This window comes from Hyaena hyaena, unplaced genomic scaffold (assembly GCF_003009895.1).
Source record: "Hyaena hyaena isolate Hyena2069 unplaced genomic scaffold, ASM300989v1 scaffold_454, whole genome shotgun sequence".
NCBI classification, from domain to species: Eukaryota; Metazoa; Chordata; class Mammalia; order Carnivora; family Hyaenidae; genus Hyaena; species Hyaena hyaena.
In genome coordinates this window covers 1037572-1065348 of record NW_024081086.1, presented here as the reverse complement: position 1 = coordinate 1065348, position 27777 = coordinate 1037572, and the positions used below count along the sequence as shown (strand labels likewise).

General features: G+C 38.0%; 1 protein-coding gene across 3 annotated transcripts in view; it reads left to right on the top strand.

Moving 5' to 3' along the window:
* RALYL (RALY RNA binding protein like) overlaps positions 1-27777 on the top strand; it is a 388833-nt gene that overhangs the window by 232267 nt on the left and 128789 nt on the right. For all 3 annotated transcript variants that reach the window (XM_039253467.1, XM_039253466.1, XM_039253468.1), the window contains exon 3: positions 22335-22367. In XM_039253467.1, the coding sequence (XP_039109398.1) occupies positions 22335-22367 (33 nt within the window). The remainder of the gene's footprint in view (positions 1-22334; positions 22368-27777) is intronic.

The following is a 27777-nucleotide window of genomic DNA, read 5'->3' as shown; positions in this document are numbered from 1 at the left end:
GTCTGGTTTTCAGCCTTCAATTCTAGTGATCTCGCCACTAGATCACTGCTCCCCATATTTACTCACCTGCTACTATCTAAGCAATAGAGATTATAAAAAGCAGAGATTCCTACCCACCAAAACTAGTAATCACTTATATATCCATCCACGTTTATCATGCCAGCAGGGGGCAAAGGAAAGACTACACTATACATAGTATAAAAACAAGAGTTACAACTGATCTCTGTGATCATAGGGCACAGGTTTTGAGCTTCAGGCTCTTTGTCTCACATAATAGTTGTAGAATTTTCTTGACAGGATAAAATTAGATAGTTGAGGCAAAAGCCCCCAGTCTTAGTTTAAGGCATATGGTGGTAGCTTGAAAAGAGGTTGTTTCTGCTTTCCTATTCTTTGTGTCTTTGGGTTTCTTTCCTTATCCATGAAATGAGAAAGTGGAGTCATCTCATTTCTCCATTTATTTATTCATTCATTCATACAAAACATGTTTATTGTGTGTCTGCTATAGTTTAGGCACTGTGGTCGCTGCTTATCAAGGCAAATGACATAGCAAATGCCAAGGCTATGAGGCAAAGAGAGAGCAACATTAAATAAAAATAAATTATTTTTCTGGTTATTGGTAACCTCTGATTTACCTTCATGCCCTCAACTGTTATGTCTCTAGATCTTTTTACCCTGTTGGGGGTGTATATGTTTTGCCATCAGACTTTCTCCTTCAGCTGTATCCATTTTATCTCCATCATCAACCTCAAGGTAGTATTTATATGGAATACGTGCTGAGGGATAACCTTGTTACTTTTTTTAACAGGATTTTCAGTTTGGCCAGACAGCCTTCACCAACCATTTATCATATGCTAATTAATATGGTATACACGGAAGACACACAAAAAATTTTAAAAGCATACTGATGCCTTAAAATATTTACTGTGTTCTTCATGAGTTAAATGTACACATAAATAAGGAACATAAATGAAGTATACATACAGTTCTATAAGAAAACAAATGAGAGAGTTACTGATCCTGCCTAAAGAGAGGAGAGGGGAGAGTCTGAGTGACATTTAAGCTGACTTCTGAACAAGCAGGCATTCCGTCTTAGCAAAGAAAAAGAAGGGAATGCTGGCAGAAGAAAATGTGAACAGAGTGTAGACACAGGGATAAGGAAGAGCATCTCATGGTGAGAACTAGTATAGTCCACTTGGGGAAGGTGAAGAACGGATAACTGGGATGCTCTGGTGGCTCAGGCTATCAGGATCTTAATACACCTGCTTAATCAGATTAAGGAGATTCAGCTTTTATTCTACAGGCAACAGGGAGCCATTTGATATGGTGAGTGATCGGCAATGGGATGGAGGGATGAGTGAGTCACAAATATAGTCAAGACTTCTAGCTTAGGCAACTGAAGGGATGATCACATGAGTCTGATGGAAGACATAGGAAAGACAGAAGAACCAGCAGGGTCAGGTATAAAGTTGGGGAAAGGAAGGAAAAGACATTATTTCAGTCTTGGACATGAATTCATAAAGACAGACAATTCATTAAAATAGCACTTATAATAAAAATGGCTCCCATTAGAGGCTATTTGTAAGTGAAACATAATTAATCATGTGTGAACATTCCATAAATATTGGACCTAGTCCTAATGGTGAATAGCAAATCCATTCTCTAGGGAAAATATTGCGACTTTTAATAAATTGGTGCTTTGGATGTGCTATGCACATTACACAGTGTCTAGGGTGCTCTAAAATAAAATTCTTCCCCAGGAAGCAAGTTTCCCAGCATGCCAAGTTCCAATTAATGCTAAATAATAGCTAAATGAGAATAATTGTATGATGGTTTTGTTTCTGCTTGTAAAGGAGACAGACATTTCCTCTCTGATGTGAGTAAAGCTGACACCCAGAGAATAAAGATACTATTTTCATAGCTGACCAAGTACAGGTTTTCATTCACCTCAAGGCAGCCCTCCCAGTCACAGGAAGCACAATGCAGTGAGACACATGAAACAAAATTTCATCCTATTTATTGCATGGATATTCCTAGGTCTCATTCCCAAATATGCCTTTATGGTTATTATACAGATGCCTTTCTTAGCAACCTTCCCACCTCACAGAGATGACCATGGAAATCAAGATTGTCACTGCAAATAACTTTAAGGCTCCCTTAAGATTGTCATAGGATGACCTATAGTATTACCATGTTAATATCACCACAATTAACGGTGATAACATGAATGCAGGTTATATTATAAGAACTTCAATGACCAAAACACTCTCAGAGCCTGGGCCAGGTAAAGTGACTCTGCGGCAAAATCTTTCTGGTGATTTGTTTACCACTTGACCTATGTGAGTTCCATTATCATTCTCCTGGTGACTCTGGCACAAAATGGGAAGAGGAACCCTCAGGTGACCCAAAATGTTCCCTAGGACCTTGACAATCGAAATGAAAACAATAGAAGCTAATTTAGGCTAATGTGAAATAGTAAAAATCGATATGGAGGAAAATCACCCTGGATGTCTCCACTTCACTGACTTGCTGTTTGCTGAGGAAGGTTTACCAATTAGCTATTGATTATTTTATTTATTTTCTGTCTCCTTTTATAATGTCAAAGATAATACACATACATTTTCAGAAGCTTAATACTTCTGAAAGTATGTGCCTCCCTTTGCACTGGTTTCATAGGCTTCCATTTCACCTACCTACTCGGGTGGGTCCACGCAGAAAGCCATCTAGGAATGGACTCTGTGGCTTTTAAATGGAATGTGAGGAGGACAGGTGCTTATCTCACCTCCTGTGCTGATACATTTTGCCCTTTTAAAAGGACACAAGCCCCAGCACTCACACGTCTACAAGGTTCAATTTGGAATTAAGTTGTCGCTGGGTCTATGTAGCAATCACAGTCTCTTTTAGCTCCTGATTCAGTCTTGGACAATCAAATTACTGGCAAGGAAAAGTGTGGTTGCCAATACCCACGAGAGAAAAAAAAGAGTCCACTTCTAAAACTCAAAGCTCAATATCTATACATCTGAGTAATAGAGGGTGGGCTCTCTTTAATTCACACTTCTCAAGTAAACATAAAATGCTGTTGAACCAGAAGAGGTCCCAAGTACTTACTTTGTGGATGGCTTAAAATTGTGCAAATGTTTTATGCAAGTATGTTTGGTGGAAAGAGTGTCAGACGGGACTGCCTCCTAAAATTGGCTCACCATTATCAGTGATTTGAACTCTATCTCTTATTCATTAGGTTCTTTACCTGCTGGAGGAAGAATAAAAGTTTCCTGAAAGACGATATATTTAAGTAGCCTGGAACTGTTATAGATGCTCTACAAATTTTAGTTATTCTCATTATTATGATTATTCAAAGAAAAAGCTCTATGACAAAGTATTTTAAGATGTTATTTTAAAGGAGCCTTGACCTATGATAATATTGCTAAAATTCATACAGCCAGCTAAATAGGTTAACATATTCTATAGCTGCCTAAAAAGATATTTTGGGGGAAAGAAAAAGATTATGCTTATTTATAGTTTGTCCCTCATATTTCAACATTAAGCAAATGTAAGTTATAAACCTTTTTAATTTAAAATGTTTATAGAAATGCTGACATAATACCCATTAAAATACTTCTGCTATAAGCTGTTTTCTGCTAGGTGAAGGAATGGCCTGTTTGCAGTCCTTTGTTAGTTTTTGAAATACATAAACATCCTTGAATAAATACCTTCTTGCTGATGAGAAGAACACAGTAAGAGTAAGGGGAGACTAGATGGTATAATTTCTTAATACAGAGAATCCATCTCTATGGCTTTTTGAAAGATATGATTCTATTTGTTTGATTCAAGGTAATTTTGATAAAACCAAAGGAAGCAAAATTATGCAACCAACTTTAAAAGGAGGTAAATAATAAGAGTCAAGAATTAGGTGGGAATTGGGATGGGGTGTGGCTGATAGGACCAAGCAAATTATACTTAGAAAACCTATGCAGTAATAAGGTATTACAAGTAAGCATTGAACTTAGCGATGGGATTCTTGGCAGTCAAAGCAAAAAGGGGATGCTTGATAATTTATGTAACCATCTATTAAAAGCAAGTGCTCTGGGTTGCCTGGGTGGCTCAGTTGGTTAAGCATCCGACTTTAGCTCAGGTCATGATCTTCGGCTCAGGTCATGATCTCACCATCCATGGCTTCAAACCCCAGGTCAGGCTCTGTGCTGACAGCTCGGAACCTGGAGCCTGCTTCAGATTCTGTTTATCCGTCTCTCTCTCTCTCTCTCTCTCTGCCCCTCCCCAACTCATGGTCTATCTCTCTCTGTCTCTCAAAAATAAATAAATGTTTAAAAAATGTAAAACAAGTACTCCAATTTATGATAAAAATTTTACCATAACTCTCCCTTCTCAGAAAAACTTATCACATATGAAAGTATCTAAATAGCATGGCAGGTACTACCTTCAGTACTAGTTATACAATAAACACACACACGCTCATTCACACAAAATATTTTTCAATTAATGGTACTTTCCTTATGAAATCTCTCAGTAACAGCACTGACTTTTTCCTGCATCTCTCAAGGCACTTTACCATCCTGTGACCAATTGCATAAAACTCAAAAACAGTGGTGTTCCAAGATGGCTAGATCTACAGAGCAGCCTGGAGTCAAATTACACATGTTAGAGGCATGTGAGGAGGAGACAAAAAGTAAGAGTGGGCTGATCCCTTGGCAAGCTTATTCATGCAGCGTCAAGACTGAAAGAAAAAGACATTGCTTGGTTGTTTACAGCCTTTCCCTCAGGTGCCTCTTGATCTGTTACCTAATACTCCTCTAGGATGGAGAGGAATGGAAAAGGAATGGTAAATCTAGTATGGGATAGAAGGGGCAAAACTTTCACCTCTTTCTCACAGCTAGCAGGTGCAAAGGAAGAAATGCAACTCTTGTTCTAGTTGGCCGTTTTACTGTAGTTTAGAAGCTCCAGCCTGTCCTGAAATTGTTGCCTTTATTCATTTGTGAAAACAGAGTTTTCTGTTGAACCAAAGCCTCCTTAATAGGACTCGGGGGTTATGGCCTTTTATGCTATATGCTTTTTGTGTCTTAACAATGTTTGTGTTCTTAATGCTTTGATTGGTGGGGTATTAAAGTTAGAGCACCGGCAGAAACCCCACTGGCCCCACAAAGCACGGGAGAATGGTGGGCATCTCACATGGTATGATCAGTGCAGAGGTGCTCTCTGCATGGGAGGAAGGTGCTCTTTGGATTTTATCTTCCAAAATGCATTGTCTTTCTTGTTTACAAGATGGAATGTCTTCACTGTCAATGCTGATTTCATACGTTTTCATCATTTTATTTATTTATTGGTCATTATCTTTAGATCCAGTGACCTCTTATTTGAGGATAGCCTTTGGTTAGAGAATTTGGGGCCCTGAGCTTCCAACCTAAGATAATTGAAATTCGTTGTTTTTCATTTCAAAGAGTTATTTCTTTGCTTTGTTTGCCCACCAAGGGCTCATATCTCGTCTGTCTTCCCAATCTACATATTAAGTTCGAAATTCAAGGTTTCCTTTTCTTCAAGATTCCATGGAAGGATCATGAAATAAATTGAAATGTGTCTGAAGTCCTATTTTTAAACAGATCAAAAACTAAAAAGTTTTTAATGTGGGAGTGGTACCCTCTTTTTACAGTTATTAATGTAACTAAAAACAAAATCTTTTACCAACCTAGGCATCCTTTCTACAAAGTTAGTAAAGAAGGAAAACACTTTTCTTATTAAATGAACACCCAGAATGAGATGCACATCACAGATAATCTGCCAAGAGTTCACAAAAACAGAAAGAAATCTTACCCTTTAATATAGCAAAGCAGACATAACCCATTCTGTGCATGTTCTCAAAATAGATAATTGCTAACCCTCAAGTAAGAGGACTTGAAAGCACCATTTGTCATGCATAGTTCATCATAAAGTCATCTGTAATTGAGTGACCATCTGTGTTAACTAATTGGCAGTTGGCTTTATCCAGACAAACATTAAATTTCTCATCTCTTTATAACAGGTAGTTTTTCAACCAGGAATACCTAAGTTAGATTCCTATCCTCCCACAGAAGCTGGGAGATAGAGGTTCTATCTTTTTTGATGCTTACCTTTTGAGGACATGGAAGCCATGTCCTCAAAAAAAAGACATACCCAGGTCATACAAACCTGTCTAGTTTTCAAAGCAATTTACATACATTTCAAAGAAGGAAGAATGTCTTTGCAATGACAAACTTTCTGAAGTAACTACTCAAAGAAAAAGGAGGAAAGGGAAATATTTTCCTTAATTTTCAAGAGGGAGTTTTAAATGTCTAGGGTTTTGTCCCATTTTTATTGCTTCTTTTAAGTTTATTTATTTTGAGAGAGACAGAGATAGCACAAGAGGGGAAGAGGCAGTGATAGAGACAAAGTGAGAGAGAGAGAGAGGGAGAGAGAATCCCAAGTAGGCTCTGTACTGTCAACGCAAACCCTGACTCTGGGCTCTAACCCACAAACCGTGAGATCATGCCCTGAGCCAAAACCAAGGGTTGGACACTCAACCAACTAAGCCACCAGGCACCCCTGTCCCATTTTTCTTAAAGTACAATTGAGAGTGATATTTATGAACTTGTTGTGTTAAGATTGATGGGAAGTTCCTTATATTATGTCCCTTCCTGAGAAGTTAGTGCTCTGTACCACCTCACTGATTGCTCCTCTGTACAAGGGCTTCTACCATAATATTCCTGTCATACATACAAGGATGCTTTGTGGCCATATTGACTGCTTATCTTCTAAATAAGAAAAAAAAATAGTAGGAAGAGAAGTGTCATGATATAGAAGAATGAGTACATACAAAATGGGGAGAAGAGGAAAGATAAAATGAATATTCACAATATAGATGGACAGGACTGAATTAATGAGAAGCCAAACAGATTTTTTGGTTCTGTCATCTTTACTCACTTTTACAATGAATGATTTTTAATCACATGTAAGTACTTTAGTAAAGTATCTAATTTTTTTATCTTTATAAAAATGTATTTTCTCCTGGTCAATTAAAATTTGAAGATACTTATCACAAATTATAAACTAATAGAAAATGTTGTCATAAAAAGTATTTTTTAATTTTTATTTGAGAAAGAGTGTATGTGTACGAGCTGGGGAGAGTGGTGTGGTGGGGGGGGGTGCAGAGAGAGACAGAGAGAGAGACAGAGAGAACCCTAAGCAAGCTCCACACTCAGCATGAAGCCCAACATGAGGCTGAATCCCACAACCCTAGGATTGACATGAGCCAAAATCAAGAGTTAGACACTTAACCGACTGAGCCACCTACGTAGCCCTAGAAAGATATTTTGAAGTTTTAATTATGAGCAAGTTTTGCACAGTAAAAAAAAAATGTTTATAAATTTATTAACTTTGTTTGGCTTTAAATATATTAATTAGAAAACAGTCCACAAATTTTCTTATAAAAATTTCATAAACTAAATGCAAGAAAAATTCTTCCAATTGAGTTACAAGTGCTAAAACCACAACTTGAAATGCCTCTTTTTTTGATGCCTAGAAAGATGAGGGCAAAAAAGACAGCATTGTCTCACTAGATCATTAGTCAGCCATGTGTGATGAACGCTTCTCACAAAACTGTGTTCTTTTGGAAGCTAACTCTATTGAACTTACAAAATTTCTTTCTAGTGGAATGATAGTACGATTAAGAATTCAACCTTATAGGTATTGTTAACTATCAGAATACTTAGGGTACTAGGGGGTCTTCTTCCAAACCCAGGCAGTGACGTACTTCTCATTTTTGGTTACTGTATGGTGGAATGAAGGACAAGGGGCTTGTTCTGAGTTTAGCATATTACACTACAAATGAAACTGCAGTGTTATACGGTTTATAGTTTAGTATTTGTTTGAGATATCTTCTGCTTATGTGTCAGAATCACTCAGTTCTAAAAAGATATCCATGGTCATTAGAAAGAGCACTGGATTGGAATGTAGGAAACCTGAAACCACATCATATATCTGCTACTACCTGCCCACTCCAGCCAGGTGATTATGAGCAATACAACCTCTTTTAAGTCAAACTTTCTTATAACAGGAAGGAATGGAGTTAAACATTTCTTAGTTGATTCCCATTTCTAGGACTCTGGTATTCTGCCGTTTATTTTCTAATCCAGAAACAAAAGAAAAGTAGAGGTGCTTTATTAGCAAGTTTATTCCTTTTTTTCTTCAGACTCCATCTAGTATCTTAAAGTATTCATATCTTTTGACTAAGCAATTCCATTTCCAGAAATATGTCTAAGAAAATAATTCTAAATATTTAAATAACTTAAAAATATATGATATTATTCTTAAGGTGTTCTTTGCAGCTTTATTTAAAATATTGAGTAATCTGATCCAGCCAGAATATTGTACAATAATGGATATGGGACATCCATTAGATGGAATGTTCATCAAGTGTTCATACTGACATGGGAAAAATTCAAGATTTGAGTAGGATAAAAAAGCAAAGCAAAATTATATTAACAGCATATCGTTATGTAAACATCATATGTTACATAAGCAGGCAACCAAAACTATTTAATAAATGAAACAAACATATGCAGAGGAAAAAATAAGATCAAATATTAGCTGTAATTCTTTGGATAGGAAGGATATGAGTGACATTTTTCTTGTAACTTTAATACCTAATGCAAATTTTCCTTAATGAGAATTTTATAACCAAAAGAAAAAGAGAGATTTAAAAGGCAGATTTTTCCAGTGATAAATGATAAACATCACACAAAAACACTCACAACAGGCAACAAAGAGGATTATTTGCACTCACTGTTGTACAAAATCAATTCAATAGATATAGCCCTTCATCTTTGGAACTACACTTCTTCAAGTTTCCCTGGTTATTAGAAAAGTTAGTGTTCTAAAAAAGGCAACTTCATTAACACTCAATGCAGGCCAACAGCCTTGTGTGGTGAAGCAGTTAACTGCCAAGGCGAACTGCCGGAAGTGGCGTGTCAGTCAGTCAATGCCACAATGGGATTAGGATCTCAGTGTACAGGGGAGAGTGTAAGGAGCAGGGTGCAGGGAGAGCCACTGAAGTCATCTAGTCTTCAAAAATGAGAAGTCAGAATTTATAAGCCCTTAAGTAATGCAGTAAAATAAGTAATTAGGAATGCATAGTGATGGCCGTCCCGACTACAGATTAGTGAGCCAGTAGTAAGACAACGGCGCTTGCCTGACAGTAACTATCCCTCTTTGTATTTAAAGCTGTAATTCAGTCACTTTGCTGCTGTTGATGCTTTGAAAGGGCATCGTGTACGTGAGCTACGAAGAGTAACAAAATAGCTTGGAATAAAGCCCAGGTTCTGTCCTTAGTGTACAAAGCATGGGACATGACAATAAAACAGGGGACAGGTTCTGTGTTCCAGACTCTTATAGAGAGATCAGTACAGGAGAGCCAATGGCAATGAGTCTGAGTATGAAAAATGTATCAGAATGCATTTATTAAGAAGGAGAAAAAGAAGTAGAGGATGACCCACAGATGACAAATAATCATTTGTAAAATACCATTTGGAGTTAGATTGCTGAGCAAAACAGTTAAAGAGCAAAACTCTTAACAAAACTATCCACAGCATCAGGGTGTAGACATTAACGTGATATTGTGAGAATTCTGGAAGAATTGAAGTCAAATTGTAAGTGCTGATTTCTTGGTTTGCTGATGTCTTTTTATCTTTTTTTTTTTTTTTACTCTTTGGTACTTTAACTCAAAATAATGAATCTCATGTTTAAAGTGTTTAGAAAGAAAAATTATATAACCAATATTTGAAAAAAATGGGCTAAATTGAGTATAAAAAGTTGAAACACTTGGCATGAAAACACATAAAGATATTATGAAAGAAGTAATAATATTAGGCATCCATTTAAGTAAAAAGTTAAATATATTATTTTTGAAAATGTAATTTTTTCTTGCTGTAAAGAAGGCAAGAAAGAACAGCTTTATAAACATCATGTGGGCAGGTAGTAATTAGACTGTGTTTAGAGACAACATAAATTGGTAAAGAGAAATGAAGGACTTCATGTGGAGTCAACCCTGAGAGTCTTTTGAGAAATGATAGAGACTTGGAGAAGAATTTCTGATACCTGCAATTTGAATGAACAACACCATCTCCAGCCTGGAAAGATAGCTTATCTCTAAGCCTCTGTTAACAGACCTGACTCATGGATTTACCAAATTCAGTTCATATTTACCAAACTCAGAGATTCTCGGTGGATCAAGTGGAGGAGAAGGAAACATAGAATCACCAGTTGTTTGTCTATTATTAAGCACTGACTAGACATTGTTTCTGGGAACTGAGGATATACCTTAGCTAAAAAATGGACAAAAATCCTTGACCTTGTCTTCAAGTGTGAGGTAAATGATAATAAAAATCAGTAATTAAATTAAGCATATGTTAGAAAGCAGGAGGTATTATGGAAACAATAAAGCAAAGCAAAAGGGATAGGGATGGGAAGGTGAGAAGTGATATAACTTTGAATAGGGTGGTGAGTGAAGACCTAGCTGAGAAGGTGATATTTGTGCAAAAACTTGAAGGTGAAAAGCAGGTAAGCACCCCCTAGGTGAAACCATGCTGGGCAGAGGGATGATCAGCGCTAAGTCCTTACAGCAGAAACACACCCAAATATTAATAAAAAGCAAGAAAGCCAATGTTTCTGGAGTAGAATCGAGCAAAGCTGAGGGCCGGGAGGAGGTGAGAGGATAAGGCAGAGATACAGTGAGGGTGCCAAATCCTGAATACCCTCGCAGACCGTTGAAGTACTTTGGCTTTTACCCTGAGTGAAATGGAGAGCCTTTGGAAGATTTTAAACGAAGGATACCACGACAGCCTTAAATTTTGAAAAGTTACTTTAGCTTTAGGTTGACAATAGGTTATGAAAGAACAAGGGAGGAACATGGGAAAACACACAAAAGATGATAATGATTCAAAGTGGTAACCATGGAGATTAAAAGAGTGGTTATATCATGGATATATTTTGAAAGTAGTGCCAACAAACTTTCAACTTTGGACTGTGAGAGAAGGAATGGAGGCAAAGGTATTATTATCTACTGCTAGGGAAAATTTGCTGGCTTAAAAAACATATTGTTTGTCATACTCAACAATCTGGCGTGGGTTTGGTCAAGCAGTTCTGCTCTATGTGGTATCCAAATGGCTTCTGTGCTTATATATCTGGCACTTCAGCAGGGGCTGGCTAGAACAGCTGTGGTGACTGACTTTCTCCACATGATCTCTCCATGCAGTGAGCTTAAACTTTATTACGTCACAGTGGTCTCAGGGTGATCAGTTTGACACAGTAACTGAGTTCAAGAAGGAGGAAGAAGCTGCCTGTCTTCTTAAAATCTAGGTTGGAAATTCTGCAGTGTCACATCAGCCACATTATATATAAGGCCAGTTCATATACGAGATGAGGGTATGTAGACTCCAGATCTTAATGGGTGGAAGTAAAAAATTGATAATGAGCAGACTATCTACCATGGAAACCCCCAATGTTTTCAGACTGAGCATCTGACCATATGAAATTACAATTAAGTGAGGTAAGCAATACTCAAGCCAGAGATTGGAGTCGGCCAAAGTGGGCAGTAGAGATTAGGAGCTTAGTTTTTTGTTAAAGTGGTGATACCTGTTAGACATCTAAGTGAAAATGTCAAGTGAACAGTTGAATACATAATCTGGAGTTCAAGCAGAGGTCTGGGCTGGCCGTGCAGATTTGTGATTCGTCACTGTGTAGATGGCATTCAGAACCACGAGACTAGATGAGAACAAACACCAAAGGGGTAATTAATGACAGAAAAGAGAAGAAGTCCAAAGACTGAGCTCAACACACTGATATTTGAAGTCAGAATCTAGCAAAGGTGACTCAAAAGAAACAACTAGTGACGTTGACTAAGTGTGACGTCGACTAAGTGGTATGAAACTCAGCGACGAAGTCCTCAGGAAGAAGTAATCAGGCGGGTGAAGTGTTCTTCAGAGATCATGGTAACGAATGATTTACCACTGGACTCAGCCCTGTGGAGACTGCTGGAGACCAACAAGAATATTTCCACCAGCTTTAGAGTCCTGGCTCAGTCCTGCATAGTTAACTCAGGGAGCAGCCTGGAAACAGATGGGACCTGGAATTATAAACCCAAGCCTGTGTACAATAGCTATAGCAGCAGGTTTAGAGGGACATTAACATGAAGCCAAGATGCACCCCTGCCAGTCAGGTGGAGCTTTAGCACAATCCAAGAAGCACTCTAGTTGATTTTGTCAACGTGTGGCAATTTAGATGATTAAATTCTGACATTTGGTGCCAGGATTTCATGTTTTCAAAGATCTGAGGGGGAAAACACTCTGGGTCTGGGAGAGGTTGACGGTACCGAGACAGGAGATTAATCTGCCAGACAAGTTTGTCACTGGAAAGAGGGCAGCGACACAGTTAAGCAGAACATGCAGAGACGAGCTGTTGTTCCCATGCCCCTCTCAGACTTTAGCTACAGCTTGGGTTGAATTCGTTTCAAACATTTTACTAAGAGAAGGCAGCAGAGAGATGAGGCTGCATCTGGGAACTGAATGGGTATGAGAGTGGGGGACACAGAGGAAGCATGGGAACCAGAGGGAGTCGTTGAGGGAGGCACATGAGGACAAAAGCCAAGATGTCCTCTCAACCAAAGAGGGTTAGCCTGCAAAGGCACGTTTTATGTCTTTTAGCATCAATTGCACTCTGTACAACTTATTATGATGAGCAATCAAAAGACTGTACAGCATTGGATTGCCTCTGATCTCTTCATTTAAAATGGAGGAGAGAGATAAATGACATCATAAGGCAGAACTGAGGATTGAGATTTGAAACTGGATAACTCTGTGACTGATTACCTGCTTTCCCCGTCTGTGCTCTTGGCAGACACACAGTTTAATAATTATTACCAAGTAACTAAATAAAACGATTGGAAGAGACAGATGAGCAGCCATGGGCTGATTTTTCTTAAATCTACTTCCTTTCACTACCTATGTTTGGAACTGAGATAAGCAAATCATCCAATATGAAAATAACTGAGTTTGCAAGTATCTCTCTCTTTTTTTAAGCTTACTTATTTATTTTTGAGAGAGAGAGATAGAAAGAGAGAGAACCAGTGGGTGAGGGGCAGCAAAAGAGGGAGACAAAGGATCTGAAGTGGCTGTGTGCTGACAAACCGTGAGATCACGACACTAAACCGACTGAGCCTCCCAAATGGCCCTCAAAATAACTCTTTTCAGAAAGTAACATTTTCTTATCTGAATGAAAAGATCCAAGCAGTTGTATGCACTCCGTTCCAATGTGAAGTATGGTGAAGTTAGTTCCGGAGCAAGGGTGAGACTCTATACTCTCTGACTTGGCCAAATATCTTACTACACCTACCCCTAGCCCTACCCCCAGGCTATTGGAGTAAACTCTTCAAGTCTCCCAGAAAAATCTGCCAATAGTTCATCTTTTTTGCCTTGAGGCTCATCTCTATACCTCATGTCCAGTCTCCCTGGCTGCAGCTCAGTCGTCCCGGCAGATTTGCGAGGCTGCACTGCAGCCTGTGCAGCAGACATGAGCCCTGCAGCCTCAATTTCCAATGTGGCAAAAGTCAGGATTGTGAGTGCCAAAACTGCCCCCTGAGATTCTTGGTTGATATCACAGCCATCCATTAACCTGTCCCTGGAGTTAGGAGCACAGATGGTGGGAACTGCAAATGAAACTTACCAAGAGGTCTAATGATAGCTTTAAGCAGAAATTTCAATTGAGCGTGAAAGCCCTTGCAAAAAGGTATCACAATAAATTGACGGGAAAGCTGTTTTTACTCCAGAGAAATGGAATTCATTGTAGACAGATCTCAGCGTAGGAGTGAAGGAGCCTGGCTTTCCTCTACTAATGGCAAACAAATAATATCTTGGAAAGTGGCACAACTGTACTATAAGATCTTTATCAGAGTCTATCTTTATCAGGATCTACCATCCTGCTGTATGACTCTTTAGTTTTACATTACTCAATCTCTCTCTGCCTCAATGTCCTCTGTATAAAATAGAGACAATAATTGTACCAACTTCACAGGGAAGTTATGAGGATTATATGTTAAAATGCTTAGAATAGCATGTCAAAGTAAAAATACTGGCTATTATCATTATGAGGCATTAAGTACACACTGTTATTTGTACACATTGGCATATGGACCGTACGTCCAGAAATCTGGGTTCCGCTGCAGACTTTATACCTCTTTATTCCTTTTATAAGTTTGAGCAAATTTCTGTACCTTCTATTAGCACAGAGTTGGTAAATACATATTTGCACACCATTCTTGTCCTTTCCTTTTATACTTCTGTGGCAGACATAGGTTAATTACAGCCCTCTTACACTCTGAGGCCTGAATAGGTTTTAGAATTCTTATCAGCACCTTGTTCCCAGCAGCCACCATCAATTAGTCAGAATTGACACAAAAATTAAAACTTATTTGACCTCTCAACTTTACAGCATAGAAGCTTTTAAGGAAATGATTGCTCCCACGCTTAGCCCCCTCAGACTACCCCATCACAACCTCACCCAGAGCCCTGCTTTGCCACGGATTTCTCAGTGTAGTTGACAGAACACCATAAAAGGCTATACTTGGGATAATCTTGTACATCTGTGACAACACTACGCCCTGGTAGGAGCCACGCCTGGAAAAGGGCTATGGTTGGCACGAGAATGCACCGTGAGTGCCTGCTCATGGTCAGGAGACAAAAATATCTTGAACTCTTGTTCTACCAAAGACACTCATGGTTGAGTCCTACTCGGACTTCCTCAGGGAGGGGGAGGTGATGAGGTTGGTGCCTGCACAGACCAGTGCTGCTTCCCATGCCACGCACCAGTATAGTGTGTTCTTCCTACCAAGCTTCTTGCTCCCTGGACAGGAGATTCTAGGCATCTAAGCCGTGATGGGCCAGCACAGAAACCTGGGCTGCTTTTGCTTCTATTTTTTCTCTTTGAGGAGAGGAGAAGAGCCAGGGTAAGTACTACACACAGATTCTGAGTTTTACTGGCTGTCAGAGAATTCACTTACAATCACCTATGAATATCCTGCTTCTATTATTTAAAGAAGACTCTTATTTGCCTTTTAATTCCCTGGCAGTAAATGAATTTTTCAGAATACTGATAGAATCGTGTTATACTTTAGAATGTAAAATGTTCAGTAAAGGAAGACATCTATGAATCACTTTACAGGTGCTTATCTTTGATCAAAATAATCATCTTTTGCTCAAATTTAATCATTTACCTTGGGGGGGAAGCCTGTTTAAATCAGAAGGTCATGGAATGATGAAAATGTCATGCAGATGTGTTTAGATTACAAATGGTTGATGATGAAATGTAGAGTAAACTTTAAACATCAGAGTAAGATTCCTGTAATTCAAAAAGTGCTATCAAGCTGTTTGTAAAATAGCATGTCAAATTATTCCGTAAATAATAAGCAACTGGTTAGCTAAGCTTTAGCTCACAATGACATGGACCACCATGGCGTCCCTTTCTGAACTTGGCATCTTTACAGCTGGAGGCCTGCTAGTGAAGCTAGATATTTCTCCTCAATCCTTTTTTTCCCATTGTACACATTCTCTCTGGGGGTCCCTGTTCTCTCCTTCGATGTCCTATACTAACTCTGCTTTGACATGACTCCCAAATCTGTATTTCCAGTGCAGATGTCTTGCCTGAGTTCCAGTCATACATGTTCATCTGTTGTGTACCTCCACCAGCATAGCCCCACGTGCCTCACTTATTATATAACTGCTGTGCCCACCAGTTCCCCAGTCTGGACTCCTTGTATCTGTTAACTGGCCCTGAATCCAGGAACAATCACTTGGGGATAAAAAACAATAACAATGATGGCAGAAATCTATTAAGTATTTATCTATCCATTTATTGATTGATTGATTGATTGATGTGATTAATTTAATTATCTGTTTCATTACTTACTTGTCTAATTCTCACAACACCCTTAAGAGTTAGGCTTATTATTATGTTTTGCAGATAAGATCATTGAGGCACAAAGAAAAGCACTTTACTTTGTTAAGGCCAAACAGCCAGAGGATGTTAGAGTCAGAACTAGAATCAGGCTGACTGATTCTAGAAACTGTGTCCTTAAGCTCTTTGGAACATCCATCATAAATGTAGGTCAGGCTTGGGTTGTCATTGCTAAAGAGAATAGATCAGGTGGTAGTAAATAGTGCTGCTCCTTAGCAATTTTTACTGCAAAACCATATAAATACCGTAGGGGAACATACTTATAAGTCACTTTGGACTCATAAAAAATCTACCAGATTTACAAAAACAAGGTAGTTGAAGTCATTTTTGCAAAATCACAGTACATGCCCAAGCACAGGGAGTGAGAAAGCAAGATGCCGCACTGACGGAGAGCATTTGGCTCAGCTTGGCTGGAGCATAGAATTTGTAGGCTGAAGTGGTAGAAGCCAAGGGCTGGGAAGGTACTAGAACAAGACTGTGAACAAACTTTGAGTTATATTAAAGGATTTGAGCTTTACTGTTTAGGTGAATCATGGAAGTAGGGGTGGGGGAGTGAGTCAGAGAAGTTCATTTGACAAAATGAACTACTCCTATGAAGTAGGCATGACTCTAGGTACTTGAAACACTGTGAGTTCCTACTTTCAAGGAGTATACCGTCTTAATAGGGGACTTGGAAAATATGCTAATCATGTTTAATATCTCATTATTAAGTGCTACAGGATGCTATCAGAACAATTATAAAGCACTCCTTACCAACCTATGGTGCCTTATGAGAAAACATTTCCTAGAACCACTCACAGATGTGCAATGAGGGGAATTACATGATCATATTTGCATGACAGTTATTTTAGAAAGATGGTTTTCCTAGTAGATATAGCTATTCCAAAGAATACTGAAGAAGGAAGGTCAATGAGGAGGTTTTTCTAATAGCTCACATAAAGCTTGATGATCACTTGAACTGTAAGAATAAAAATTAAGAGGTAAGTAAAGAACTAAGAGGACTTTGGGCAGTAGAAGCAGCAGAACTAGAGAGATCAACTGAAAGTGAGTTCCATTGGATAGAAGTTGAAAAGAAAGATTATGGTCTTTCTGGTTTGGTCACCAGATTGATTGGTGGAGTATGCCATCGAGTTAGGGATGAAGAAGAACAGAATGAGGGAGGCAGACAATGAATTTAGTTTGGAACAAGTTAAGTTGAAGGCATCTACAATTAGACATATATGGTGGACAGGTACAGAGTGATAAATAGAGTAATACTAAAGACAAAAGTTTAGAAATATCCAGCATGTCAACAGGTGAGACCAGATAAGATTTCTCAGTGGAGTATAGAAACTATAAAGAAAGGAAATGGGACAGTGCTATTAGGCACATACAAACAAAACAAAACAAAGAAAATAAATTGATGAAAGACAATATACAATGCAAGACATGAATACGTGAAGTTTAGAAGTAGAATACCTAAGTTAAAATCCTAGCTTAACCACGTTAGCTGTGTGACCTTAGGCGAGACATTTAGCATCTTTGGGTATCAGTTTCCTCATCTGTAAAATGAAATCTATCTCAAAGGATATCATGATGCCTAAATAAATCAGTGTTTATAGAGCATTTTTAATAATGCTTGGCCCTTAATAAATACAGCTTAGATTTTTTGTTATTAAATACAAAGTGTTATAAATCCATTAGCCTCAAATATTGATCTTCATTTTGCATTCACTTTTATTTCTTTACTGTGCCTATTTTTCTGAAAGGCTCTGGTTTGTTTATCTTATTATATTCCTTATTTTAGCAGGTCCTGAATGAAGTATCATTAAATTCACATTGTTAAAAGTAAATCTTAGGAAAGACAAAACCAACCCTCTTCTTCACAAAACAATGACTTTGTTAAAAAAAAAAAAAACTCAGAAAAGTTTCTCTGGGCATATCACAATGTAATCACCTGTTTTTAAGGATTATATTGATAAACAATTTTCTCCAAAGGGATGTTTCTCCCGGTAGTTTCCTTCTTTTGCATTTCTCTTCACTTTTCAGGACTAAAATCACAAGTGTGAGCTTTTCATGTTTTCAGGCAGTTTCAGCCCGTAGAATTAACAACATATCTTTGGCAGAGTCGTGACCATCACAGTCTACTCTGTGCCAGGAACTGTGTTAGTTACTCTGAGTACGTAATCTCATACTCTTCACAACAGATACGTTGTAAGTTGGCTATGATGTAGGCTATATAATTAATAAGAAAATATGTAAAAAAAAAATCTCTGTATCAACTGAAGGCTGGGGAAGTTGACTCTATGTAATGAAACCATGACTAAACAGTTGGTTAGAAAGCAGAGCATCATTCAGTGTGGGCCGGTTATCACCTCCCCTACAGTGTGCCATCATTTTAAGGATGAGACATGAGATAGGATTGTCTGATGGTGGCTCTCCACAGATTTCCTGCTCTGTGTCACCACTGAAAACGCTTGGGGCTCCAAGTGCTCATTTTCAGTGGCTTGGAATGACTAATAGACAACAGACTTTCCTTTCTACTCAGCTGGTAGAGTGTCAGCCAGAACTTCCTTGGACCATTAGAAGGTTTAACACAAAATTTTCATGAGCTTCTTTTCTAAGTAGACTTGCAAGTTTGACATTCTTACTGATCCTGAAACTGGAAGCTAGACTTTTAACCCAAGACTGTTGTCCTGAGAATATGTCATAGTAATGGAGTTAATAATTATTAGAAGCTTAGTGACAGGACTGTCCTTATAAGATGAAGGTGTCAGGATTAGCTTTATGAAGGAGTTAGATAAACTCATAAGACAAAGAGATCATCACAGGGAAAGGACTTAAAATATAGTATTCTGGTACAGAAATAGAATGCTTAAAGACACCAAAGCAAAGGAAATTTGTTTAAGTAATAAATAAACAAATATCATGGAATAAAGCGGTTGGTACGAGAAGTGATAAAGAGCAACATGGAAAGTTACTGTGAGGCATGTTTCTGACAAGCTTTTGAATGACACACTAAAAAGTTTGGGCATCTTCCTATGGTTATCAAAATTGTCAAGAAATATGGTGACATGAATATAGCATTATAGGGGAGTTCATCTGTCAGTAGTAGGTGCAGAGAAATGGTGATGTAGAGAAGGAACTCAAATTATTCTGATCTTCTAATTCTGGGAGAATATTTTGATATGTATTAAAATAAGGAGTGCCTATCTTGACAGGTTGTTTCCAGATCCTTCCAACAATATAATTATAGGTTGTACACTGGCATACCTCTTCTGTAAAGGCCATAGAGAAAATATTTTCAAACTGTGGATATACAGTCTCTGTTACAACTACTCAACTTGCTACTGCAGCACAAAAGCAGCCTTAAACAATATGTAAACGAATAAGCACGGCTGTGTCTCAACAAACTTCATGGACTCTGAAATTGGAATTTCATAGAATTTTCATGTGTCACAAAGTATTATTCATTTTTGATATTTTTCAACCATTTAAAAATGTATACTTGTGGGGCACCTGGGTGGCTCAGTTGGTCAAGTGTCTGACTTCAGCTCAGGTGACGATCTCACGGTTCGTGGGTTTGAGCCCTGCTGTGCTGACAGCTCAGAGCCTGGAGCCTGCTTCCAATTCCGTGTCTCCCTCTCTCTCTGCTTCTCCCCCACTCACACTCTGTCTCTGTCTCTCAAAAATATATAAACATTAAAAAAATTAATGTAAAAAAAAGAGAGAGAAGAAAAATGTACACTTGTGAGCATGGCCTAACTGGTAGAGATGTTGAATCACTATGTTACACACCTAGAACTGATGTAACATTGTGTGTCAATGATGTAAGAGTCATTCCTAGTTTGTGGGTTCTACAAAAACAGGTGGTAAGCAGGATTTGGCCTATACACCAGAGTTTACAAACCCCTGGTTTATAGAACATCAGTCAGAACTCTCAATCCAGTATCACTTTCAAAACTTTGAATTTTCTGGGGCATGTGGGTGGCTCAATCGGTTAAGCATCCGACTTCTGCTCAGGTCATGATCTCACAGTTCGTGGGTTCGAGCCCCGCGTCGGGCTCTGTGCTGACAGCTAGCTCAGAGCCTGGAGCCTGTTTCGGATTCTGTGCCTCCCTCTCTCTCTGACCCTCCCCTGCTCACACTGTCTCTCTCAGAAATAAATAAAACGTTTAAAAATTGTTTTTTTTAATTTTCCCCTGAGTTCTGTTGAAGGTTTAGGAAAAAATAGTTGAAGTGAGTGAAGTGGTAAAAGAAGGAGACAGTTAACTAGCAAGTGAGACTAACAATATCAACCACAGGTGCCAATGTAGCAACATATGTCCTTACATGCTCTGATCCAACAAGTGTTTGTCTGAAGCATCCAGAAAAAGAAAAGGAGAATCAATAAGTAAATACTACTTCAAACACCTTCTGACTCAGTGGTTTAGTAACTGCACAGGGAAAGGCAAAACGGTGGGTCTTTCTTTTCTTCATGTTGTTGGTGATACCTTCAATGAAAGCAGCACCATGCTGTCCTTAAACAAAAGATGTGAGTGGGGACGTTGAAGGAGGCTTTACTGTGAAACAGTGTGAACTTGCAGCAGCTGTGAACAAAGAATTTACGTTTGGCGAAACCAGCTAGGCTGGGGTAAATTATGAGAACCAACCTGGAAATAGAGTAAAGGGAGGGATGTAAGAGTCACATAAAGGAGAAATTACCAGTGCCTTGCTAACTGAGATGTGGAGGAAGAAAACGAGAGGAATCAGATATTTTAAATGTTTCTTTTACTGGATTTGTCAAAGCCACTAAGAAACAGGCAGCAGTGAGAGGCCAGGGGGACATTGTAGGCAGCAGGAAATGGGGAACTAGGAGCTTGCGGGCTAGGACCTCACACAAGCAAATTACCCACAGACACTAAAGTCTGACAGGTGTGAGGCTGAAATTATTGGCAAAAATACAAGGGATCCCATTTAATACCCACATGTTATCTACCTACTAAGTATTGCTCATTAGAAAGTAAGAGGGAAGTGATACTGTCATGGTGTTGATGATCCAAATAAATAAATGGTCCCCTGTGTTACACTGTATAGAATCGCCCTCATTCCTTCCAGGTAATTTCTTTTGATCACTTAGCACTGGTCATGTCTTATAAAACAAACATATCCAAATATATTTCATTATTTTTCTTCAAGTTTTTCCCCTGAGTTCTGTTTGCTTATTCATATCTTAAATATATGGGAACAACAAACACACTATATGGCAAATAATTTCCAGGGAGGTGTAAAATAAATAACGTCAGAAAATGAATAAAGTCAGAATTCAGAAAATGAAAAAGGCTGCATAAATGTACGCCTCCAAACTCTGAGCACCATCTATTGGTTTTCTCTGTTTCTCTACCTGCCACTGTGCAGAAGGATTGCTAAGGCGTCCTGTCCCCTAAAAGAGGCCCTTCCAGCTATGATTGTTCGCCTAAAACAGTGTGACATGTGTCAGAGACCTTTGTCAGCTCTGCCCATTAGATGGGACAAGGCATATTTATAATAAACTATTTTTATAATAGAGACAAAAGGTGATTATTGCTTTCATTGTTCAGATTCATATAAAAGTACAATAATTTGTCCTAATTTTAAGACAAGCCCTCTCAGTGTCCACTTCAGTGTGTGGTCACCTTCTATAGTGTTTGTCACAGGATTAAATTTCCTGCTTTTAAGTGGCTTGTTCAAGATGCCACAACTAATCAGGGGCTTCAGAACTGGAATTCTTCATTAATGTCAGAAGGTACAAAAAATACTTGGTTCTTAGGAGACACAAAGGAGGCAGTAATATTCTAATCTGTTGACCTGACTTCCCCTCAACCCACCCCCCAGTCTTGCTGCTGCCTGTAAATGACCATGAATGTCACGCTGCTTCTTTCTTTGTTACAGAATATTTACTAGAAATAGATTACTCAGCCAATATGTAACCAAATACATCATAAATTTCTTTACTACTGTAACCACCACAAACAGATATCTCAAAACTTCTACAAATTCCTATAAAATAGAAAATAAGTAGATATAGAGAGTACAAATCAGGATTAGAATAACAGTATGATTATCTTAATGTATCATTTAAATACTACATTCCCATTCCACGCCTTTCATTTTATTTAGCCTCTGCATTAAGTCAGCCAGAATTTGAATTAGTCCAGATTACATCTTGATATATTATCTATAGCTTTTTATTAGTGCTAAAGTGTGCATTTTTATCTAAACAAGTATAATGATTTTGTCAGAGTCATATAAGAACAATTTTAAGTGTATAGCAAATTGTCATATTAAAATAGTTTTTTTATATTTTTTCACAGACTTGAGTCAAAGGAGCCTTTCCTGTCTGTTGGGTGAGTATATGTCTATATATTTTAAATCTCAGTTCTTTAATTGATTTTTTAACAAGGGCTTCTGGGATGGTGTTTTCAGTCACATAATTCCATATTCAGAGTCATCCCACATCATTAGATCATATCCTCAGCAACATTGCTATCTACATTTTATAAAGACTTAACTAAAATGCTCACTAGGCTGTTTTATGACCTCAGAAATTCAGCAAATGGATGCATATGAAATCCTGTATCCTCTAAAAATGCCAAACAGAGTATATGGCAATTTTCTATATTCTTATCGTGTAAAGAGATGCTCAGATTGGCCTTACAAATTCCTCTGAGCCACAGCTTCACTACTCCTAGTCCATCTACTCGTTTTTGCGCTGTTTTCTGTTCATCTGCTCTAGTGTTTCTACCCTTTTTTCCTAAATCTGTCTTCAAAATCTGTATCTCTCTTTTCTCCTTTTCTCCCATTTCACTTTTATTTCTCCACTGGAGAAATCAGCTGCTTCTCTGAAGGTAAAGCTAAGGAGCCATGAAGCAGATTGAGTAAGACCAACACTTGCCTCCTCCGGTAGTATTCTGAGTCACAGTAATGGTCTACTAATAATATATTGTTGACAAGAATACACATGTACTACTTCCAGGGAATATGCTAATTAAGAATCGACAAAGTTGTTTTTATTGATCTACCAAATGATCTTTTGATTAAAATATTAAAGTATCTCATTAGGGGACTTTGGCCTGCTCAGCATTGTGGTTGATGTTGTAAAGTGTCAAAAAGTGCCAGAAGATAGTTTAAAGGGAAGCATTCCACAGTTGATGAGAAAAATAATCATATATAAGCAGCCATTATACTCAAGCTTAATGACCAGAAACATGGGATGGGAGTATATTTTTAAATGATCATATTAATTTTCTTTAAGTGCTTTATTTGCTGGCCTTGAATGTGTCTGTCATTCCTTGAGCAACATGGTTCCCTTCCCCCTTTCTACTCCTCAAAAAGCATTTGAGAAAGCCTTTTGAATCATGAGAATCAAAATAATTGTTAGGGATGCTGGGAGAGAAGAATGGAGTAGGTGCATTTATCAGAGGATTTCATGAAAAAATGAAAGGTCAAGGTGATCTAGTCCAAAAAAATCATTAGAGCATGCTCCTTTCCTTCATTGATCATCAGCTCCTATTGTTAAAAGTCTTTAAGCCTGAAGAAATCTTTTATTTTGAATGCATATTTGTCCTGCCCTCAAGTCAAGAGGGCCGAAATAGCTTCTCTTCATGCCTCACTTAATGCAGTTTCTCTGCAGCATTTCCTGCTCTCCCAACTACTTTGAAATGGAATTCATTTTTTACTTCATACCTCTGTTTTATAAGGGCAGACTCTAAGTAATCTTTGAAACTTATCAGGAGTTTAAAACTCTATATTAGAACCCAGAAAAAAATGTTTCCAGTAAAGAATGGCATATAACGTAACAAATACCATAATGGGAAAATTGGCATGGTAATAACAAGCAAGATGTTGCTGTTCCTTAGATGGGTGTTCAGAATGGGGTGAAACATGCAACCCAAATGGTTCTGCTAACTGGATATTTCAATATATAGCTAAACTTCTCCATTTTTCTCCAGGAAAATTATTTCAAATAAAATTGTCCAAAGTTTGTATGAATCTATCTCCTGATCCTTGTTAGTAAGAGCATAAGATGATAATGAACATAATGGACACTATGAGATGACCAAGCAACAGGTAGTCTAATATAAGAACCATTTTTCAAATTTGTGACTTTTAATACAAGGAATAATACATGGTATATGGTCTTTGGTATGAGGTGACTGGTAAGTCTATACCAGTGAATTTTCTAGAACCCTGCACACTTCACATTAATTTTAATTCTATGTTTAATTTAAAAAATCATATTAATGAATAGATCCCTGCTAAATATTGCATACTTCAGTCCATTGTCTGCCAATGTCTTAAAGCACTTTTTAATATGTACTTCTAGCAGTTGTGCTTGCCTTCATAGGCTCTGACACTTATAAGCAATGTGTATTAGTTTAGGCAATGACTTAAACTCCCAAGCTTTGGGTCCTTATTTGTGATATAGAGATTAAGGAAGATAATTTAGATTAAGTATTTAACACTGTTCTTGGCACATAACTTCTCATAAAGATTAGGTTTTATTACAGATATAGAAGGTATACTCATATATAATGCTCCAAGGGGTACATCAGAGAGCTTGGAAATAGTTATAAAACTCCACTTTAACAGGGCGTACTTAGGGTCACACGTGTAAACCAAAAAACATTTTTATATTAGGAAGGTAAAAAAAACAAAATTGTGAATGGTATAGGCTATCAAATAAGATGAATGCAGATATTGGTTTGCATGTTAATGATGAAAACTAATAATTGTCATTTGAATTTTTAAATGGAAAGAAATATTTTTTAATGTTTTATTTATTTCTGAGAGAGAGAGACAGCATGAGCAGGGGAGGGTCAGAGAGAGAGGGAGACACAGAATCCAAAACAGGCTCCAGATTCTGAGCTGGCAGTCAGCACAGAGTGTGTCGCGGGGCTCGAACCCACGAACCGTGAGATCATGACCTGAACCTAAGTAGGACACTTAACTGACTGAGCCACCCAGGCGCCCCTTAAATGGAAAGAAGTATTGATAAATTTTTATTTGATAAATTTTTAATGTGCATCTCTTCTTAATATAAACTAGGGAAAAATTATTTCATAAATGTGCTGCAGTATTTATGAAATAAAATTTTTAAATGTCACAATATAAATTCAGTCTGAATATACCAATGGAAAAATTGTCAAAGAAAGTTATAACACAGGAATTATTTGCTTATGGAAAAAGATTAGGGAATTGTGAGTAGAAGTTAAGTGAAATCTCAGATCTTCAACTGTACATTCATATGAGAGGAACTTGCATATGCACTAGTAAATTATTAATAAAAGAATGTCATTAAGAAAAAACAATAAACTTTGGCCTAGAGTCAGGTAGGAAGGCTCATCTCAAAGTCTGGGTCTGTTTACGCAGGGAGGCCAATAATTGCAGTGTTTTCCAAGGCTGTGTAAGCGGGCCTGGAGGCCACTATCTGCATCATGGTTTCATTCTCCCGTTGCTTCTCTTACATGAATCCACAGATTGTTCATATAGACATTTATAGTCTCCGGAATATTTTCAGAAAATCTTTGGGAAATAACTTTCCATCATAGTCTTCCCTAGTTTGGGAAAGCTGGGGGTCTTTTTCTTCACTTTCTTCTTTTATTGGGAAAAGACACAGGGCATATCACAGGGAAGGAAGCAGTGTGATGCCTCCTGGCAAGACCCAGGACAATGGTAGCCAGAGAGAGTCAGGGACACCACTGTGACCAGCCTACACCCACATCACAGAGGAGTGAGGAGAGACGGACTCCTCTGTGCCGTGATCACCAGCCTTTCCCAGGAGGATGGGAGGCCCCACAGTAATATTTGCTTCTTCAGTCACATGCCTGCAATTGCAATTTTGAACTGCAGTTTCTGTAAGTGGGACAGCCTCCTGGTGCGGCCCAGAAGGCTACTGCTACCTGTGTTACAAACAAAGACAGATATCAACAGGGCCTTCAACTCACAACCACCTGTTGGAAGACTTGATGAAGGAACAGACTTTGTTTAGCTGGTCCAGGACTCAGTCAGCCAGAGCGACCCTCAGATGGTAGGTGATATAGATCATGTTCCTAGTGTCCTTAGCAAAGTGGAACATATCCACTGTGAACTGAAGAGTCTCTGGCCTGGGTCTGGGGACTTTGAAGGCAGAAGAGGCATCAGAAAGACTATCCACCATGCATATGATGGAGGTGGGCACATTGATCTACAACTGTCTTGGAATTCACCCATCTTAGACCAGGATACACATAAAGAAATCAGATGGTATGTCATGGAAGTTTCCACGGTACACAGAGAACATACTGCCTACGCTTGGGTGCATAAAACCTCATTCTGATGCTAGCCCAGACCTAGGGCTGGAAATATATAAAACTTCAAATTATTAAATATTATTATTTAAATGGTTAATAAATAATTTTTATTAAATATTGGCTAAAATGCTTTATATTTTACATTATAAATATGTATGTAGTATAAGTGTTACAGATATAACTTTATTATAAGTATATAATATAAATATATTTATATTTTAAGCAAAATGAATTTAAGTAATAGATTTAAAAATTAAAAATCTTTTCCACCTCACTCACCCAACAGTAAAGAAAAAAAAAATCAGGTAGGCACACTTGTTTTTTTAGTGTGGAGCTTAGGCTTAAGTGCTGAACAAGGGAGTACTAAGCATCTGATATTTTACTCGTCTTCAAAATGTTATGTTTTAGAGCAATTAAGAAAACTCTTCTGGCAAATGTATCCTTTTATGTGGCATCAGATAGATTCTGAATTTGGGAATAAGCTGGGAGAAAACAGCATCAAGTTTGCATTTAAGACAGTGAACAAGATCCAAGTGATCATCTCCATTAAGATTCTAAGATATAAATCTTAGTTTAAAACCAGTTGCCTTAAAAAGGGCTTTTTACAGCTTTTTAATGAAAAATACAGATGGGGGGAAAGGAAGCTTTTGTTCCTTTGATGTTTAAGATTCACAGTGTAAAAGGGCATGTCAAGACAATGCATGAGTTCTCTTCAAGCACAAGTGACTGTTGACACTTTGCAGACACTGAGCCACTTTAAAAATATACTCCAGGCAGTAAATTTTCCATGTTAATTATTTCTTCTTACCTCTTCAGCATGAAGTTGCCCTTTTAAAAGAAGACTTTTAATATGAATCAGTTGTATTTTGGAATTGAAATTTTGGTTCATACCAATATTTTATTTCAGCTGATGAATTTTTGCATTAGTAATTTCATTATAAGGAGAATTATGTATTTGATGGACACCTGGGTGGCTCAGTAGGTTAAGCATCCAACTTGAGCTCAGGTCATGATCTCACAGTTCATGGTTTTGAGCCCCACGTTGGGCTCTGTGCTGACAGCTCAGCTTAGAGCCTGCTTTGGATGCTGTGTCTCCCTCTCTCCCCTTGCCTGCTCTCTCTCTCTCTCTCTTTCTCAAAAATAAATTAATATTTTAATATTTTTAAAAATTTCAGACTTTTTTCCATTCTGTTAGGATAATTTAAATAACTCAAATAATTTAAAAATGCTATTGATAAAGCTCAGAATTTTTATTTCTCAAGCTTGTCTGAGAGACATTCAAAACACATCAAAGGTAAAAATAGCAAAATTCTTCTATTATCTCTGTTGAGGCACTGGCTCAGTGAGTGAGCCAATCATGATCCCGTCAATCCTGGATCTCCTGCAGGCACTGAGGTGTAGCATTCCCATCCTACTAAATCCAAACAAGTGGAAGTGAACAGTCCCCAGGGCAGCAAAAATTGAT